The following is a 17,039-nucleotide window of genomic DNA, read 5'->3' on the forward strand; positions in this document are numbered from 1 at the left end:
AGTGTGTTCAAGAAGCCAACGCGGGTACGCGTTTCCAAATGCTCAACAGCTCTTCTCAGTAAAGGGAATGCAACCTGAACGAGTGACTTGTTTTGAATGCAGCTTAGATCAGACGAAGGAGTTGCCCTCTCTCAACAGCATCACATTTGTGATTTTCCAGACCAGAAAGATTATAAAGATAGACGTGTATTTTGCTACGCGTAACATTAATCTGATACATAATGCAACCGTTCTGAGCAGTGTGTATTAAGTTTACGATGCGGGGATTGCTTTAAACTGTGATCATCAACGTATGGACCCGGTGCCCGTCGGCTGAGACATCATTTACGACCTGTGAGACTGACGAGGCGGGACCGCCGACAGGATGGTGGAGCGGTCGGACCGAGCCCCTCTGCTGGACTGGGAGGAGGTTCCGTCCGCGGAGCAGCCCGGCGGAGCGGCACCGGCGACACCGCACGCCAAGGAGCGACTGGCGAGCCCCTCCAACAGCCGTGGCTCATCGGGATGCTCCGCGCCGGGGCTCGGGTGGAGCAGCGGTCCAGGGGGTCCCACTCCCAGCAGGTCTGTATCCAACGGTGACGGCTGCAGCGCCCCACCCGCGACCTACAGCACACCGACGACGGGCTCGGGGGAAGCCCCGCGTCCCGAAAACGAGGATCAACTCTCGGATTCGGAATCGAGGGAGCCGTCGCTGGAAGACAGGATGGTGACATGGGAGGAAAAGGACCAGATAGTGTCGGTCTTTGTGGTTACATTCAATACCAGATCAGGTGGGACATCAACTAACGAATTACGATTGCTACATCGAAGTGACAACAACATGAAGAGAAGCGATCATGTCTATAGCCAGAAAGAGATGTGTCTGACGGCCAAACAGAAGAGCGCGTGTTTTTAGCAAGTGTGCAGAACCTTCTCCTACAGGTGTGGCCTTTTCTGACCTGGCAACAACGTTTAGAGACACTATTAAAAGCCAGGGTGAGTTCTGCGATGGAAATCAATCAGCCATCGGTCTCTGCAGAGTAGCTTTATACATTTTGAATGAAGGGTATGCTGGATCCTATCCTAAGATCAAATTGTTCAACATGACAGGGGGAACGTGACTTGGCTGCGACGGAGGAGATTCCCTGCAGGGTGGAGCTGCAGGTGCTTTATGATTATGCAGCATGTCTGGTCTCGACATGAGACCAGAGCTAATAGGGACATTACAACCGATTACAACAATACTTTTACTTGATATCTGATATCAGTTCTCCACCACCACCACCACCGGCTTTGGCAAATATAAGGGAAGATTATAGCTAGTTCAAACAGTCAAAAGATGTAATGAGCTGTGCTACGTGCATAATTGAGTCAGGGTTGACAGGTTAACACGTGATACGGTCAAATATAGGATGCGTTATTGTTCACAAATGAATCAGATGTTTACAGAATATACTTTAGGAAGATATATGTACAATATTTTCACAAGAGAAAACTCTTTTATTAATATGTTATTCAATTCAATTCTACAAGAGTAGACTATAGTGTGTAACAGATGGCACAGAGATGGTTTTCTTTAATTTGTGTTATTCTATCAGAATTATTTTTTTCTTTCATACTACATTTCTTTAACAGAAGCATTTTTATTAGAGAGTGACAGGAAAATGAGAGAAATAAAAGATGATTAAACATGCAACAATGTCATTGAGACACCTCAGCGATGTCTTTTTTTTTAAAGGGAAACTAGATCTGAAGAATTCCCCAACCACCTCTGAGTCTACGCTGTACCAGAGAGGATTAGGTCTAGGATTACGATTCAATTTTGTACCTCACCTATAATAATGTGGCATGAGGCTGACAGAAATCCAAGCAAAGCATTTAGGCTTTGTGCTTCGATTGGGAATGCAAATGATATAATGGATGAATGTGATGTCTCTAGGGGCCTTTCAATACTGGTCTGTCTGTACAGGAAATAGCTTTGATAGGCACTTTGCTCCGCACGATACTTTAAGCTAAATATAAGTCAATAACCGCCGTCAAAGTGGCACTAGAGAATCTTTCATGTTCAGCTGCAGGTGGATGACACAGACCTGTTGGCCGGCCCAATCGTTATGTGGCAGACCTTCCACTGCCTGTTAAGTGTAGTTAATGATTACACTAAAAAAAAACACTCCTAACAGACCACATTTGCTCAGCTGCTGCTCAAGCGTCAGTGTTTGAACCCCCATGTAGGGAATCCTAAGGAATCCAGTCTCTGTGACTGGGGTTTCATCAGCATGAAATGTACTTGGTGACGGTATATTTACCAGTGGTCCTGTATCAGTGCTTTGTCTGCTCTCTCTGTCGTGTGGCTGTGATAGGAAACATGCTGGAGTGGTGCTTGCCCAAAGACATGGACCTGGAGGGAGTGGAGTTCAAGGCCATAGCCAGCGGCTCCCACAGGGTCACCACAGACTTCATGTAAGCATGAACGAGCATTTGCACAGTAGAGGAAGTCGGACAACTTTCCTCCTTACGGGAGGGGGGGTTGGCTAATTTTCAGTATTAGGATGCGGCCCCATGTCTTCCTCCTGGCAGGTCAGAGCGACACACAAGTGTTGCCCGGCAAACGAAGGAAGAAGAAAAAGCCCAGCCATCTGGCAGTGCTTTTGCTTTTCATGACTCATGGCTTCGTCTGTCTCCCTCTCCCCTCCATCCATCCACAGCTACTTTCGGAAGGGCAGCTACTTTGGCCTCGCCTGCTTTGCCAACATGGCGGTGGAGAGCGCGGTGGAGAGGGGGGCGAGGATGAAGTCGGTAGGGATCCTGTCTCCTTCCTACACCCTGCTCTACCGCTACATGAGCTTTCTGGAGCACCAGGTCAGGTAAGATGAGCATCTGGATTGTGCACGTGGCCGGAGCGGATCAAAAGACTTGAGAGGAACTTCAGGGGAACAAAACCGGGAAAGAAATGCACACAATCACAAATTTCACAAAGGGAGAGCTTGAGAGGACTTGGTTCGTCCAATCCCAAAAATATACTCGCTGGAGAATAACAGTCTCACCACAATGTTTTGGAGCTTTATCCCATGACACCATTCCTGAGGAAGAGTATGTTTGCTATGTTTTCAGCCGACTTTTAAGGACTTTCCACTTTGGCACAGCAGCTGAGTTTTGAGATTGGAACCAATAACCTCAATCAGCAGTTTATATTTGATTTGGCTCAATAAATTACTCAAAACTATTCATTGAACAACAGTCTTTTAAAAGTTATACATTTTTTGCTCAGTTTGTCTCGCTTAACTACCCCTCCTACTATTATGGGAATATGGGTCCACACCAAAGTTCGCACAATGCCACTAATGTCCACTCATGGGTCCTTTCTAAGCCATGTTCCTCTTCTCTGTTCCCTCATCTCAAATAGACCACTCACACTTTCCTTCACTTCTGTTTTCTCTCCCTAGGCTACTCTACACTTACATTAGCCTTAAACCCCACTGATCATTTTGCTGGTGCGGACCGAGCCTTGAACTTTGGGGTTTAAGCCAGAGATTTACCTCAGCGTCACAGTCTGTCTTTGAACACAGCTTTCTCTATATTCTGCCCCCCCCCTTTCTCTCTGCTCTACGTAACCCTCTTCCCTCTCTGGTTCCCACACTCCCAGCCTCGCCGGGCCTGCAGTCACGCTTAGGTCACGCTCCTTACTCATCATTCCCCACGTACCTCGCTCCAGATTCCCCATCTGCAGACTGCTTTGACGGTTATATAAAGGGCTCACTGTTGGTCATGAGGTGGTTAAGATATTTAATTATTTGTGGCTACGTTCTCCCGTTTTTTTTTCCAAGCCTCCTTCCCTCTATTTCTGATCGGTTAGGTTTCCTCCGCTCAGCTAAAAGAACTCCGTGACAGGGATGATAAGATGGAGATTTGTCAGGGCACAAACAAATCCTGTGGCTGGTCCAAAAGACCCACCTTCTCATTCTTGACTATTTTAGATGAGTCGAAATAATCAAACTGCTAAAAAGGGAAAAGACATCCATATACATATCAGAATATCATTGAGAATGTATTGTGAGTATACCTTTTTGGCACCTTGTTGTGACCTTGTTTCCTAAAAGTAAAAAGTCCACAAAGACAAACAAAAACAATTGTGTTTCTCTGCTTGAGGATTTCGAATCTTTCCAGTTTTCACTTAATGTCCTTTTGTTTTTGTCCACCTCTGCAGGCTCCAGCTTCAGTCGCCAGGCCACTACTCTCCCCTGGAAGCCTTCTATGAGGACAAGAGAGCACTTCTTCCCCCCAGTGGTGATGGGGTTGTTACAGCGTGCCCGGCCAATGCCTGGGGAGCAGCGATCAACCACTGCATGCACCCCGAGATGAAGGTGCGAAGGGCATCTACACTTGGTGCTACAGCAGGTGTTTTTCCTCACTGCATCACTCAGTAACTCTGTGTTTGAACACCCTTGGAACAGATCACCCACCCTGCAGGCTGTATGTCCCAGTTCATCCGCTTCTTTGGGGAGCAGATCATGGTGCTGTGGAAACTGGCTCTCCTCCGCAGACGCATCCTCATCTTCTGCCCTCCACCCGTGGGCGTGGTCTGCTACAGAGGTGAGAAAGCGCCTCATTTGAATAGAAGTTTGAATGAATAGTTTTGGGGGGTCAAGGTGAGACGAGCTGTACCAATCAATATGTCAATATGAAGCTGGAGGCAGCAGTTGTGTTCTTTTAAAAGTTAACCTTGCTGCTTGCATTCACTTTTGATGTGATTTCCATTCATGAAGGTTATCTTACTGAAACTTGTTTGCCGATTATCTTACACAATAATCCTTAAAACAATGGAAAAGTCCCAATGGATTTTTGTTGTGGGAACTGGTGTTCCCAAAACCACAAATAAAAAACAATTTATTTTACTGTATTTGCCCCCGCCCCTCCATGCATCCTTTTGATAACCTTACCCACCTCCTCCATCTCAGTTTACTGCTGCTGCTGCCTGGCGAACATCTCCCTCCCCGGCATCGGCGTGGCTGTTCCCGAGTTCCGTCCCTTCTTCTACGTCAACGTGGCCGACATCAGCGCCCTGGAGAACGAGCTGTCCTACGTGGCGTGTAAGCGGACGCTCGAAGCGCCTTCACACTCGTTAGAAAAAGGACTCGTCGGTCCAATGCACATCTATTGCAGGTACAAACGATATGTTGCGTCTGAGAGGTCCTGTGTGTGTTTGTACGCTTTAGGTACGACGGAGAAGATCTTTGAGGAGAAGAAGGACCTGTACGACGTGTATGTAGACAATCAGAATGTGAAGACCTACAGGGACGGCCTGAAGTCTCTGCTGCGTCTGAGCAACGCAGACAGGGAGAAATATCGCAAACTCACCGAACAGAGGTAGGTGACGTTACGTTTATTTCATTACAAGGTGACTTAAAAAGCAGAGGCTGGTGTTGTACGATATATATTTATTGTCAACAAATCTCATTAAAGGCCAGAACAATCAATTAATTTACTGTAATCATTTAAGACTTAAAATGTATACACAGCAAGAAATAAAGTGTGTGTGTGTAGGCAGATGCTGCTGTACTCCCAGGAGGAGAATGGTGACTGTGTGTCCAGCGAAGAAGATCTCTTCATCTTGTAAGTAAACCAGTGTTCATTTAACCAGCTGCTGGAGTGACAACGGATTACCAGCAGAAAGCAGAGCAGAACAGTCGGCACAGTGGCAGCTTAGATAAATTGCATCAGAGGGAAGATGAGTGGGACAGAATCTCCCACCCTTTCTCTCAGTCACTGCAGTTGTCAAATCTCACACAGGGAACATTTTTTGGAGTGGTCCTTACCATCTCATCACGACTGCTGTTCAGTGTAGAGACGTGAAATGGAAACTACAGGGATGTGGGAGGAAAGCAGTGGAAAAAGTCAAAAAGAGGATTTTTAAACTGCTAACAAAATGAAATGCAGTTTAGTTGTGGAGCCGAGCGAAGAGCTGTGTAAAACGACTCACCCTTCTTTCTCAATGTGGATTCATCCAGGTTTTTCCTGGAGCAGAACAACCGGATTTTCCAGACCCTTGGCGAGGTGGCAGGGAGCCCCGATCCCACGCTGACCCAGGAGAGCGTGAGGGCCATGGGTCTGGATCCCCATGGAGACAGGCTATTCCTGCTCCACCTGCTGGAGATCTACGGCTACGACACCCTGCTGGTGTCAGACCAGCTGTGCTGCAGCTGAGCGACCGTGGACAGCCGGCCCCACCCACGTTTATATCAGTGCCCGTTTTAAAAAGGGGGTTCCTTTGCCCCAAGCTAACGTTGAGTGCTGCACTACGGGCTTCTTGGAGTCTTCAGCACTGTTTGGAAGTTCTCTGGTATCATTTTTTTGTTGTTGTATACCCCTCCCTCACAATCTGCTGGAATGAGCAACAATCCCCCGTGTGTGTGTGTATCATCACCAAGAGTATGTGGTCATATCTGCTTGATACATCGCCAGGGAGGCTTAAGGATGGATTACCTACCCGTGGCTGATTAAAAAGTGATTCTGTTGATCGGATACAGCGTATCCGAGTATTTCAGCACTGAGCAGTGTTTGAATGCCATGGATGGCAGGTCCATGAGGATTAACGAGTGGCCTGAACTGTACTCAGAGAGACCTCTTCCAGGGTGAAGCCGGTGATTTTCAGTGAACAAAGCTTGTACAAATTACTGATGTATGAAAGTGAAAATAAGAGAAGTGGCTATTCTGTAAATAATCCTTTCCCCCCCCCCCCCCCCCCCCCCCTCCTTTACGTAGTGTGTGATATGGGTTCCGCTTCTCTGCCAGTGCTTTCCTTGTATCAAGTGCTGGATTCAAACACCTCATTGTTAAGCCTCTATGTCCAAAATCAGTACAAGCAGGTCAAACTACCCTAGTCTTCACGAGCCATGTCTGTAAGCTTTGTCGTTTAACTGGCACTTGTGACAAATTGAGGAGTTCGTAATAAGATGAATTCATTTTGGGCCTGAGCGAAGAACAATTTAGATTTTCTGACCAACAGGTAAACAAAGACGTGGCCACAGAGGCAGATTCAAATGTCTTTTTTTGTCCCGGTTTAGTCTCGAATGCTTTTCTCAGGTCAAATGACCTGTTGTGTTTGCAGATCAAAGGCCTTCAGGGGGGAAAGTTCACAAACTCAGATTATTCTCTGAATACAGAGACGAAGTCATTTAAAAAATGAAAGTCATTTAACAGCTACATCTGCATCATACATAAAGAATGGGTTAAGACACGACACTGAAGTATTTACGCTGTGCATATATTTTGAAGCACTCTACAGCGGCATAGGCTTTTCACCTTCGTCACTAGTGAAGTAACAAAAGTAGTGCTTATGTGATAAAAGAAACAAGCTTCTTGGCTTTTCAGAAAAGAGATGAGGACATCCAAGCAGCATTAATAAGATTTTTGACTATTCAAATGGCAAATATATAAGCTATCCCATGGCCCTAATTGAAAGACCCATTAGGGTTACCATGCCTTTTACATCAGTCTTATAGCTCTTCTTTGGTCTCCATCACGTGCTGAGAATAATAGCTTTTATGCTTTTGATGCTAGCTACTCTTCCTTAGTTGGTCTATTGAAATGTTTTGCAGTGAAAGAAAAAACAAATCTGTTGATGCTTTAATATTTGGTGAGATTGAACCATACAATGTTCCATAAAACAATAACTAGCTAAGAGGCTTACAAAGCTCCATTGAGATTACCATTAATTCTCTGCTAGTTTGTGACTTCACATTCCACAATTGCTGATAAGCAGCTTCAATGTTATTTTTCCCCAGGACATTTGAGCCTGCATACCAAAGATCAGGTATTATTTAACTATTTGTATTCAACAGCAAGGTCAGTGTTATACAACTAACCATCTTTACATTGCTGCAATGTGGAAATACATGCACTGGAAAAAAAACTGAACCAAGTCAATTGAATTGTTAATTAAGGACGCTTTTTCTTTCCCATTGAAACACCGTAGAAGCTAACCAGGTGTTTGGTTGCTGCACACATAAAAGATACAATGTTTGTTTCTGTCATATCATGTTTTAAGATCATTATTTGGTCATACACTTTTTAAATGTGTTGTTAGTTAGTTTCTTTAGCAGTTTATCATTTTGAATGTAAATATTTGATTGCTGCATCTGTGAAGAAATGGGGTCTGTTGAATGTGTTTTATAAAAAAAAGGCAAATATGATCCCACAGAGCCGCCTCTGCACCACTGAAACGCTCTTGCAATCATGTGTCCACTGTGTGAAAACAACCTCGGGCATGTACAAAGCTGGAGCAACCATCTCTGTAGTTGAAGGGATAGTCCGACTCGTGTAAAATGCAAAAAACACCGTTGCTTGCTTTATTTATTTTACCGTAAAACCATTTCAGAAATAAAGTGCATCGCCACTGTAAAGGGAAACACGTTTTCAGTCTGAATATTGTTAATAACAACCTTTCCAATCCTTTATGGAACTTGTTGAGTTGATTCATTTCATTAATAGTTTATTTCTACGCTACGATCTTTAATGTCGATGGAGATTGATCAGTTGTTGATGTCCTTTCCGTAGTGCCTGACCTCAAACATTCAGGACTTATTTTCATTGTCGCCAATAATGAGAAATTCCTCACCAGTACACTCGTCTCCATCACTGAAACAACCAGTAATGCTCCACCTGGAGCCATTGGAGGGGATGCCACACTGCCTGCGCATCACAGCAACGTTCAGGGCAGTCAGCCAGCTTTGTTTGAGGTCCAAGTTGTCACAGGAGAAAGTGTGGGATGTTTGGGATCGTCTTAAACGGAAACAAGGCTGGCCCTGGAGCTCCTGGGGGGAATCCTCCACACTGCAGCCCAGCAGTGGTATACTGGATATGGGCATTAAATCCTGGAAGTAAGGGACAGAAAAGCAGGGGGTGGATACAGTTTTGGGTTTTTGTCAACATTAATTCCATGATTTGAAACAATGGTGTGCTCGCATTTCTCAGAGAGAATAAGTGATGTCACTGTTTCTACTTAATGGTAAACACGTCAGTCAATTGTTGACATTTACCTTTGGGCCTCACTTAAAAGAAGCTGCTATAAACCCTTAGTGGACCAAAATATGTAGCATTTTGACAAAGGCAATGTTTTTAATGGAGAAAACAAAGAAATGTAGTGTGTCGTCATTCCTCGGATTCCTACATCATTCTAAAATATGTCAGTAATTAGCATTAACATTAACATTAAGACATTTATATCGCAGGAAACCAGAAACATGGCATGCACCTCCCCAATATAGAAAACATGAGAATATGGATGGATGTGGTGAAAAGCAAAACTCCAATTGTTAAAGTCAGGGCTCTAGATGAAAACTGAATATAATAGAACACATGATCGTATGCTCTAACAGCCTGTGGGAATTTTAGCTTGAAAGTGTGGTTGTATTATATGAGCTGAGGTTGAATCTCCAACTCTTATAAAAATGTGTGTCATATGAATTTACATGAATTTCTCACCTATAGTTTGTATCCAGCCTGATAAAGTAATGTAACACTAAAAACTACCAATGGCATTCAAACGGTAAACTAGTATGTGGCCTAAAAAACTCCAACGTTTGGAATAAAATGCAATAGTCACATTAAACGTCATCCCAGAGATCTTTACCTGTGGAGTTGTGTAAAGATGGAGGACCGCAGGGTCCGACCAGGGGACAAGAGCCCACATCTGCTGCCACGTCTTTGGGTTGTCACCATACCGCAGGAAGCCCCTCATTGCGCAGTCACTGCAGCCGTTGGCCGCCTTGGAGAAAACATGCGAGAAATATTACTTAGAGACTTCGATTTTGAATATGACACTCCTGAGAAGACTGACTCACCTCCAGTACCCTTCTCTTCTGTCCCTCCATCCTCTCCCCTGTCTGATCCATTAGTACAGCGAAGCAGGATGTACAAACTTTGTTCAGCTTGTTGCCGTCATACTCTAAAGCCACTTTGTTGTCGGAACACTTCCAGCACACCACCTGGGGAAACAGGGCAACCTTCCCTGCTAAGGTGTCCTTAACAAATACAAACGAATAAACAAGTCACACGACGTCACTCACGCAGCCGCAGGCTCTGCAGTGATGTCTTCTCCTGGTGATGGGGTTGAAAGGTTCCTCGCATTTCATACACACGGTCACCTCGTTGTCCCTGATCCAGCGAGGGGCACGTCGGCCGAGTTCCGCCGCCTGTGAAACACATATCAGGTGGGTGAGTTTCTGAATGTATTATTACTAGCATTATAATATTTCAAACATTTGATTAAACTTACGGATTCTTCAACATCTGGTTCCTTACAAGCCAATTTGAAGGTTTCATGTTTCTTCAGGAACACATCAATCGCTTCCTTAATTACCTGTAATGAAACTTGTGTTAGAAAAGATATTCAACATTTTGTCAAATTCATGCAAAGTTTAATGTGTCATTCTTAACAACACATGGAAATACTCCAGTACCTTAATCCACTCATCCCGGTCTTGTTCGGAGCTTCAACAAAAAAATAATAATCCACATTTAATGCACTTTTTCTAATAAACAATTTAATTAACAAGACTGTCATACAATGAACATCGTCTATTTATGCTGCACAATCCTCTAAATTGGTATTCCATCAACTAATTTACAGGGATACCAGTTTAAAAATGAAAGAAAAACCAAGAGACACCACACGAACTACACACAGACACACACACCTGGCCTGCAGTTCAAGGGTCCTCTCCTTCCCCGAGACCTGAAAGCTGTGCAGGTGGTCTTCATTGGTAGTCTGCTGCACCTGCATGCCATCCACGCCGATCCTGCAGCGGACGGTAAAACGCTGCCCGACCAGGCTGAACTTGGGAGTGCAGCACAGCAGAAAATTGTTGAACTGTGGAAGGAAACGCCATACAGCAGTCAGGGGTTGCAGCTCAGGGACACTTTGATATGGGACATGGAGCCGCCAGGGTTCCTGGCTTCACTATGTTCCTTTCATGCACTCATTGCTAGTGACTTTGGTTTTGAATTTAATTTTTTACTTTTTTTTCAAAGACTGAAGGGTAGAACATTCAAAAGGTTTTAGGCAGATTATTGACCGTTGTCTGTCAAATGAAAGGCCCAGAGATGTAGTTTGACCGTTTCTAACCAGGAATAAGTGCCTCTCCATGGCGGATGTGTTCCTGGCAGCAAGCTTGAGCAGACGACCTTCCCTCAGGAACTCGTTAGTCGGGTTGACCACCTCCTCCTCTCCAACCATCTCGTAGATCTCCAGCAGCCGCTTCCGACGCTCCTACAGGGTTGGAGAGAGAAACATCAAGCTATTCAGTCCACCATAAAAATACCATTACAATGACATGCAGTAAATGCCTATAATATCTGCATATATATCCAGTAAGCACATTAAAGCAATGACTTCCAAATGACATAACCCATTAATTAGAATGCAATAATAGATGTCCGCATCACTTATACACAATATAATGCATTGTCTGACCACGATTATATTGGACTTTGCTCCGTGATAAGTGATGTAGTGTGCAATCACAACGTACGGCTTTGTGGAGGGCACTGTTTGAGTGGGTGGCTGCCATGGAAATGATCTGCAAGGATTCTGCGTGAGGAGACAAAAAGGAAGAACTCAAATCTGCTCTTTGCAGACATAACGACTCATCGGAGACAGACTGGACCTTTATTGAGGGTATAGTGTACGTACTGTGAGAAAGATCATAATCAGGGCTGTCACTGGGAAGTCTCTTCAGGTAATCCCCGAGCAGCATCTCATAACGGGGGACCCGCTGGACTGGTTCCAGCATGTGGTGCTGCAGGGTCAGGCTGCCACACACCTCCTGACTCTAATCACAGGACGGCACGAGCACGAAGCATCCCGCTCAGACCACCGTACCCTCAGATGCACAGGAATGAACTTGCAGAGTGGGCTTTACCTGTATGTCCTGGATGATATCTCTGAAGACAGAGGAGCGTTCACTCCAGGTCCTCAGCAGCTCCATGGCCTGTTCGAAGTTCAAGATGTAGTCGGCGTAGATCCTCAGGAAGGGTGCGTGTTGAAGCAGGACACCACCCAGGCGTGGGCTCTCACCCCTAGATTTGTTTGAAGTGGGAAGGTCCAGCACACATTATTTTGTTTTTTAATTCAAGAAATGACCCCGGGGGTAAAGTGTTGTTTGCGTGCAACAGGTTTCCCACTTTTGGGGGGCAGAAAGTAACTTTTAATTTTAACTTAACTTAAATTTGAACGTCTTGGTAGCGAGTCGTGAAGTCTGCACCTGCTTGTTTGATACCTTCAATATGGTCATTGATTTAAATTGCACAAACTTCTTCTTTCTTAACTTAAAAAGTAGAACCATGCTGCTACCACTGACAGCTGTGGCATTATCAGAAAACCCCAGCCACCACATTTAAACGATGACACGTTGACATTTCTAAACATGCTTTTTGTAAAAGTGGACAAAATGAATGTAGGTTTCCAATGGGAAGTAAACCACTGTAATGAGCAGGATGCAACTCGAGCTTGCGGCGTCTGTAAAGTGAACACCCACCACTGGCTGATGCAGTTTTCCAGGTCAGGTAGCAGGAACTGGCTGTGGAAGGAGTAGATGGAGGAAATGTTGGCGAAGATATTTCTTATCACGTCATGAGGAAACGAGCCTCGACCCGCCTCCTCCGTTAAGCGGGAGCAGAACACCTGTGGAAGGAGTTTCCTTTTAATTAAAAATGACGGTAACCTAAAAGGAGCACATAGTATCAAACAATAAAATGAAGTCTTTGCATCCAAGAATACGTGGCCGAAGCCACAAGTAGATGACCACACTGACCTGGTCGAGCAGGTGGAGACGAGCCACGTAGGCCCTCTCCGTCTGTAGGAGTTCATTGGCGATATTGTACAGTTTCTGCTTTTTGTCCTCTTCATCTTTTGGGTGGTTTTCTCGTCTCTCCTCTTCCATCTCATCCTCATCGTTGTTGTTGTTGTGTTCATCTTTAGACTCCTGAACCTTGCTAGCCTCTTTAGTTCTAGTAGCCTCACTCCTGCCTTCTTCCATGTTATCATTCATATTTTCTCCATTTAATGATTTGCGAACTCCAGCCTGCACTATTTCATCCATTTGTCCAGGGAAACGCTCTTGGCTGTTGCTTGATTGTTGGACTTTGCTTTTGGCATGGCTTAGTCTATGGGCAACTGGTACTACGATGGAGGGGGCTGACCTGGAGCCGTTTGGGGATTGCAGTGGTTTCAGAGGAGGGCGTTCAACTTTTTTAGTGGAAATCCTGTAGAAATAAAGTGAGTAAGAAATGCATAAATGATGCATAAGTGATTGGATTCTAAATACTGCAATTAACGCTACAGGAAGTTATTGGTGCAGAAATTAACCAAATCAAAAATCCAACCTGCTGTCATCAAAGTAAACGACCAACTCAGGCACGCTCAAAGATTCCTTCTCTCGTCTTTCCAACTTGCTGCTTGAGATCCTGTGTAGTCCCGACCAGGATTTGGAGTTCTTGCCTGGGCTGTAGCTCCTGACGCTCACCTTCAAAGGGCTGGGCGTCCGCAGTAATCCACTGAGAGGGCTGTGGTTCTTCAGGGACAATTTAGCAGGACTGTGCCCTCCTTCTTTAGATGGGCTACAGGTCTGAATGCCTCTCTTGCCTGGACTGGGAGATCCTAAATGAGGACAGCTTGTCGTATGTGGAATCCCCCGAGTACGTGTGGCAGGGCTGATGTGCGCCGGGGACACTTCTCCGATTGGCCTGGGGGAGCCCAGACCATCCTCTACGCAGGAAACAGAAACTCCACAACCACTTATCCTTTTTTTTCGTTTTGGAAGCACTGCAGAAAGAAACGAAGCACGTTTAGTAAACTTAGGATTTTAGAACAATGTCGAGCAGTACCACAACAAAATCTAGTCAAGACAGTATTCCAGATACAAAAAAGGAGAATTATTTTGGTAGCAGCATTTCTAGTGATAAGTGCTAAGCGCCTTGCAAAATCAATGCCTCCCACTTTGGGAACCATGTTAAAAAGAAATACTTAAATTCTCATTTTGCTGAGTTTTTGGAAATAACATGGAACATATTTTGAGTGAATGATTCATAAGTCTTGTTCCTCTTGAGCTATATCATTCATGACATGGAGAAAAGACCTCCCTCTTGCTTTGCTGTTACTAATCTCTTGGTTGTATTGCTCAATGTTTCTACAGCGTTTTGTACTTCCACAAGTACTGCACGTACTTCCTATAGAGTATTATGCCCTTATATTCCTCTATTGTTGTTTGTCCATCTGTATATTATTCAATCCGGTTTTTATTATGCATGTTTTATTCATGAAAATTAAGATGTTTGATCTTGGAATGAGGATTACATTTAGTTTAAATTATAAATTAATCCAAAAGTACAGAATTTTGCACGTAAGAATTATATTTGTCCAGAATGATAAATAAAAAATAATTATACACTCTAGTTACACTGTATTTGATCCTACTTGTTTTCTCAACAAACAAAAAAATCGGTGCATTGTTTGACTAATGTCCTTACTACTTTCAAATTGTGTAGCTCTTTGTTTTCTTACCTGCACGGTTCGTCCAAACACATGCAAGATTATCCAAAACGTGGGTAACAAAGTAAAGGTTTGCTGTTCACTGCTGGCTCCACTGAAGTGGAACAGATCACATGTGGGGCGAGAAGCCCACCTTCTGAAGGCCACAATACTTCTGCTTTCTCACTTCTCTCTTTTCCAATAACCTAAACCCGTATTACATTTCGTTTCAGGGGCTCAGAAGTAACATTTGGCACTTCTCCTGATCGCCATCCAATCGCAGGGCTATCAATGCAGGATGTACCCCCTCCCTCACCCGATGTCTGCTGTGATTGACTACAGCCCCCCAGCGACCATGTATGAAGGGTAATTGGAGTACTTTCACTTCAATCTCAAAGTTATTCGACTACACAGATGTCCAGGCGGAGCTAAAAAAAAAATCCTAAGAGAAAGAAGCATGTTTAAGGTCACAGGGGACTGCTTTTGAAAATATTCTGAACTCTAACATAGTTCATTCATTTTACAACAACGGAGTTTAACAGAAAATAAGTTGTTTGATAAAAACATTGCATTCATTGCCTAAGATTCTTCTAATTCCTACAGGAATAGTACAACAACAACAACTCACTTATTTTCCGTCTCATAGATTTACTAAACTAAGCTTTGTATTAAATAGAAAAAGTGCTCTAAATCTAATTGTTCTTGCAGATACAAATGAAATCTTGGCCTTTCCAATATATGGACCTATTCCATTGATGTTTTCACCTATCTGAGATACATCCATTTCCATAAAAAGTCTTCTTAAAAAATGATGTGACCAAGCCTCAAACTAATCGAAAGAATAATTTGCATTAAAAGCCAAAGAGTGGGATGGCTTCTTTGAATCCCACATAGGACATATAAAAAAACAGAAAGCTCTGCTTTAAGGGAGAACAGAGTGGCTTTGCGTATGTGTGTGTGTGTGTGTGTGTGTGTGTGTGTGTGTGTGTGTGTGTGTGTGTGTGTGAGGGGTGATAAATCTGTGTGTGATAAATGCTGCCTTTAAACCACGCAGGCAAAGTCCAGGCTCAATCAGGTGACAGAGATTTCACGGCAATAATCCATCAAAGTAAGAGGCAAACGGACAACAACAAAAACAAACAAATCCTACTCACAAAGTGCACTTCACAAGGGACCTGGACTTAAAAAAAGCATTTGCCAATGGAAGACCTCTTCACACGCACTTACACGGCGGTGTGAGCTTTCATTGGTCTCTGGTTCTGTTTCATCTGGCTGCCTAAAGGACAACTTCCTGATGTATTGGAAAATGTAGGGATTTTATTTTGAAAATGTTACGGAACAGTTATCAAACATATACATGTATTTAACGCCATTAAAACTTACCAGCCCATCTATAGTGACCGCAGCAATAACAATTTGGGCCGTAGCTCAAACTGTAGAGGTGACTGGTTCCTTCTAAGCAACTCCCCCATTAGCAGTTCTGGATCTGCGGACTACACATTGGACGTAGACCGCACCAGAGCCAATGCGTCCTCCTGCATTTGTATTCGCTGTTTTTGTCGTTACAAGTTAAAAATAGCCCCTCCTTAATGCAAGGTGCACTCACCTGTGTCTGAAACGAGGCAGTCCCCCGCAGCGCCTCTGAACGTCCTTCTGACAGGGCCTCTCCTGAGGTCCTCCGTCTCCGCGCCGCCGTTCAGAGTCAAACTATTCCTCTTCTTCACGTCGAACATTGTGACAAAGACGCTTCACGCCCACCTGCAGCCCGCTGCTCCTTTCAAACACGCGCAACTGTGGCGGGGGGGGGGGGGGGGGGGGGGGTGTGAGGGGGACCCACGTGGGTTCAACAGTTCACGTCATCGCACGTCGCTACAGCTGTTTGACAAGCCCCGCCTCTCAATTAAATCCGGCCGGAGAGACTTTGGCCAATCAGATAGCGCACAGTCAGTCAGAAGGGATCCATACAGTCGATGAGGCGTGGTTCAGATCAGAGCGTTTTTTTGTGTCATGCCATTAAACTGATTGAGAACAAATGACATGATCAATGGAAGTTTATGTCTAGAGAGTTAGGTTTCGGGAGGTTAGGGACAAACAACTATTCAATAAATAAATGAAGGGCACAATGGTAGCTATCCAATCAATTTCAGAAAACATCACAGAATCATTTGATGCAAAACTGTAGTTTTAAAAACGCAATACTAATCCGTAGTTTAATATGCGACACAATAAAATAGTGTTTAAAATAGTAATATATGCTAATATTCTAACTATTATTTGTACGATGTGGAGTCTAAGTCTATATATACTATACTCCACTAAGTCTATTGGGCTGCCTCCAGTGTCCAGTTGGGACTGCTGGAGGTAGCAGCTCATACAAAGTGGGTCTAAGGTAGTGCATACATACCTATGATGAGCTGAGACAGTGCTGTACAAGGATTTCCCTTACTAATCACATTTCATGCTTTCTTTCTTACTCATTAGATTACACTATTGCAAACTCTCCCTGTCAGTGGAAGCCAGTGTATCGCTATCAAGT

General features: G+C 44.2%; 2 protein-coding genes across 2 annotated transcripts; one reads left to right on the top strand and one right to left on the bottom strand.

The window, feature by feature from the left end:
- The first annotated feature begins 53 nt into the window (after positions 1–53).
- Positions 54–6,717, top strand: LOC119210170 (DENN domain-containing protein 11-like). The gene is made up of 9 exons (XM_037459896.2): positions 54–770; positions 2,340–2,439; positions 2,685–2,843; positions 4,184–4,340; positions 4,431–4,569; positions 4,935–5,066; positions 5,193–5,343; positions 5,521–5,589; positions 5,985–6,717. Exons 1-9 carry the CDS (start codon positions 365–367, stop codon positions 6,178–6,180), a joined length of 1,509 nt encoding a protein of 502 aa, XP_037315793.2. The 5' UTR covers positions 54–364; the 3' UTR covers positions 6,181–6,717.
- A 1,594-nt stretch (positions 6,718–8,311) lies between these two features.
- Positions 8,312–16,293, bottom strand: LOC119210167 (FYVE, RhoGEF and PH domain-containing protein 4-like). The gene is made up of 15 exons (XM_037459893.2): positions 16,110–16,293; positions 13,360–13,798; positions 12,789–13,239; positions 12,513–12,658; positions 11,898–12,054; positions 11,669–11,807; positions 11,508–11,566; positions 11,102–11,245; positions 10,674–10,846; positions 10,437–10,467; positions 10,253–10,336; positions 10,044–10,169; positions 9,819–9,962; positions 9,608–9,742; positions 8,312–8,849 (listed from the first exon to the last, which is right to left on the bottom strand). Exons 1-15 carry the CDS (start codon positions 16,234–16,236, stop codon positions 8,550–8,552), a joined length of 2,655 nt encoding a protein of 884 aa, XP_037315790.2. The 5' UTR covers positions 16,237–16,293; the 3' UTR covers positions 8,312–8,549.
- Positions 16,294–17,039: the final 746 nt, after the last annotated feature.

Source organism: Pungitius pungitius, chromosome 2, assembly GCF_949316345.1.
Source record: "Pungitius pungitius chromosome 2, fPunPun2.1, whole genome shotgun sequence".
Lineage (NCBI taxonomy): Eukaryota > Metazoa > Chordata > Actinopteri > Perciformes > Gasterosteidae > Pungitius > Pungitius pungitius.

Bases quoted from the DNA above. Each gene is read 5' to 3' on its own strand.
- LOC119210170 (XM_037459896.2), top strand. From the start codon at position 365: ATGGTGGAGCGGTCGGACCGAGCCCCTCTGCTGGACTGGGAGGAGGTT. The intron at 771-2,339 runs GTGGGACATCAA...TGGCTGTGATAG, and splicing joins TACATTCAATACCAGATCAG to GAAACATGCTGGAGTGGTGC. The intron at 5,344-5,520 runs GTAGGTGACGTT...GTGTGTGTGTAG, and splicing joins CGCAAACTCACCGAACAGAG to GCAGATGCTGCTGTACTCCC.
- LOC119210167 (XM_037459893.2), bottom strand. From the start codon at position 16,236: ATGTTCGACGTGAAGAAGAGGAATAGTTTGACTCTGAACGGCGGCGCG. The intron at 13,240-13,359 runs GTTGGATTTTTG...TTATTTCTACAG, and splicing joins GTTTACTTTGATGACAGCAG to GATTTCCACTAAAAAAGTTG. The intron at 11,808-11,897 runs GTAAAGCCCACT...TCCTGTGATTAG, and splicing joins ATATCATCCAGGACATACAG to AGTCAGGAGGTGTGTGGCAG.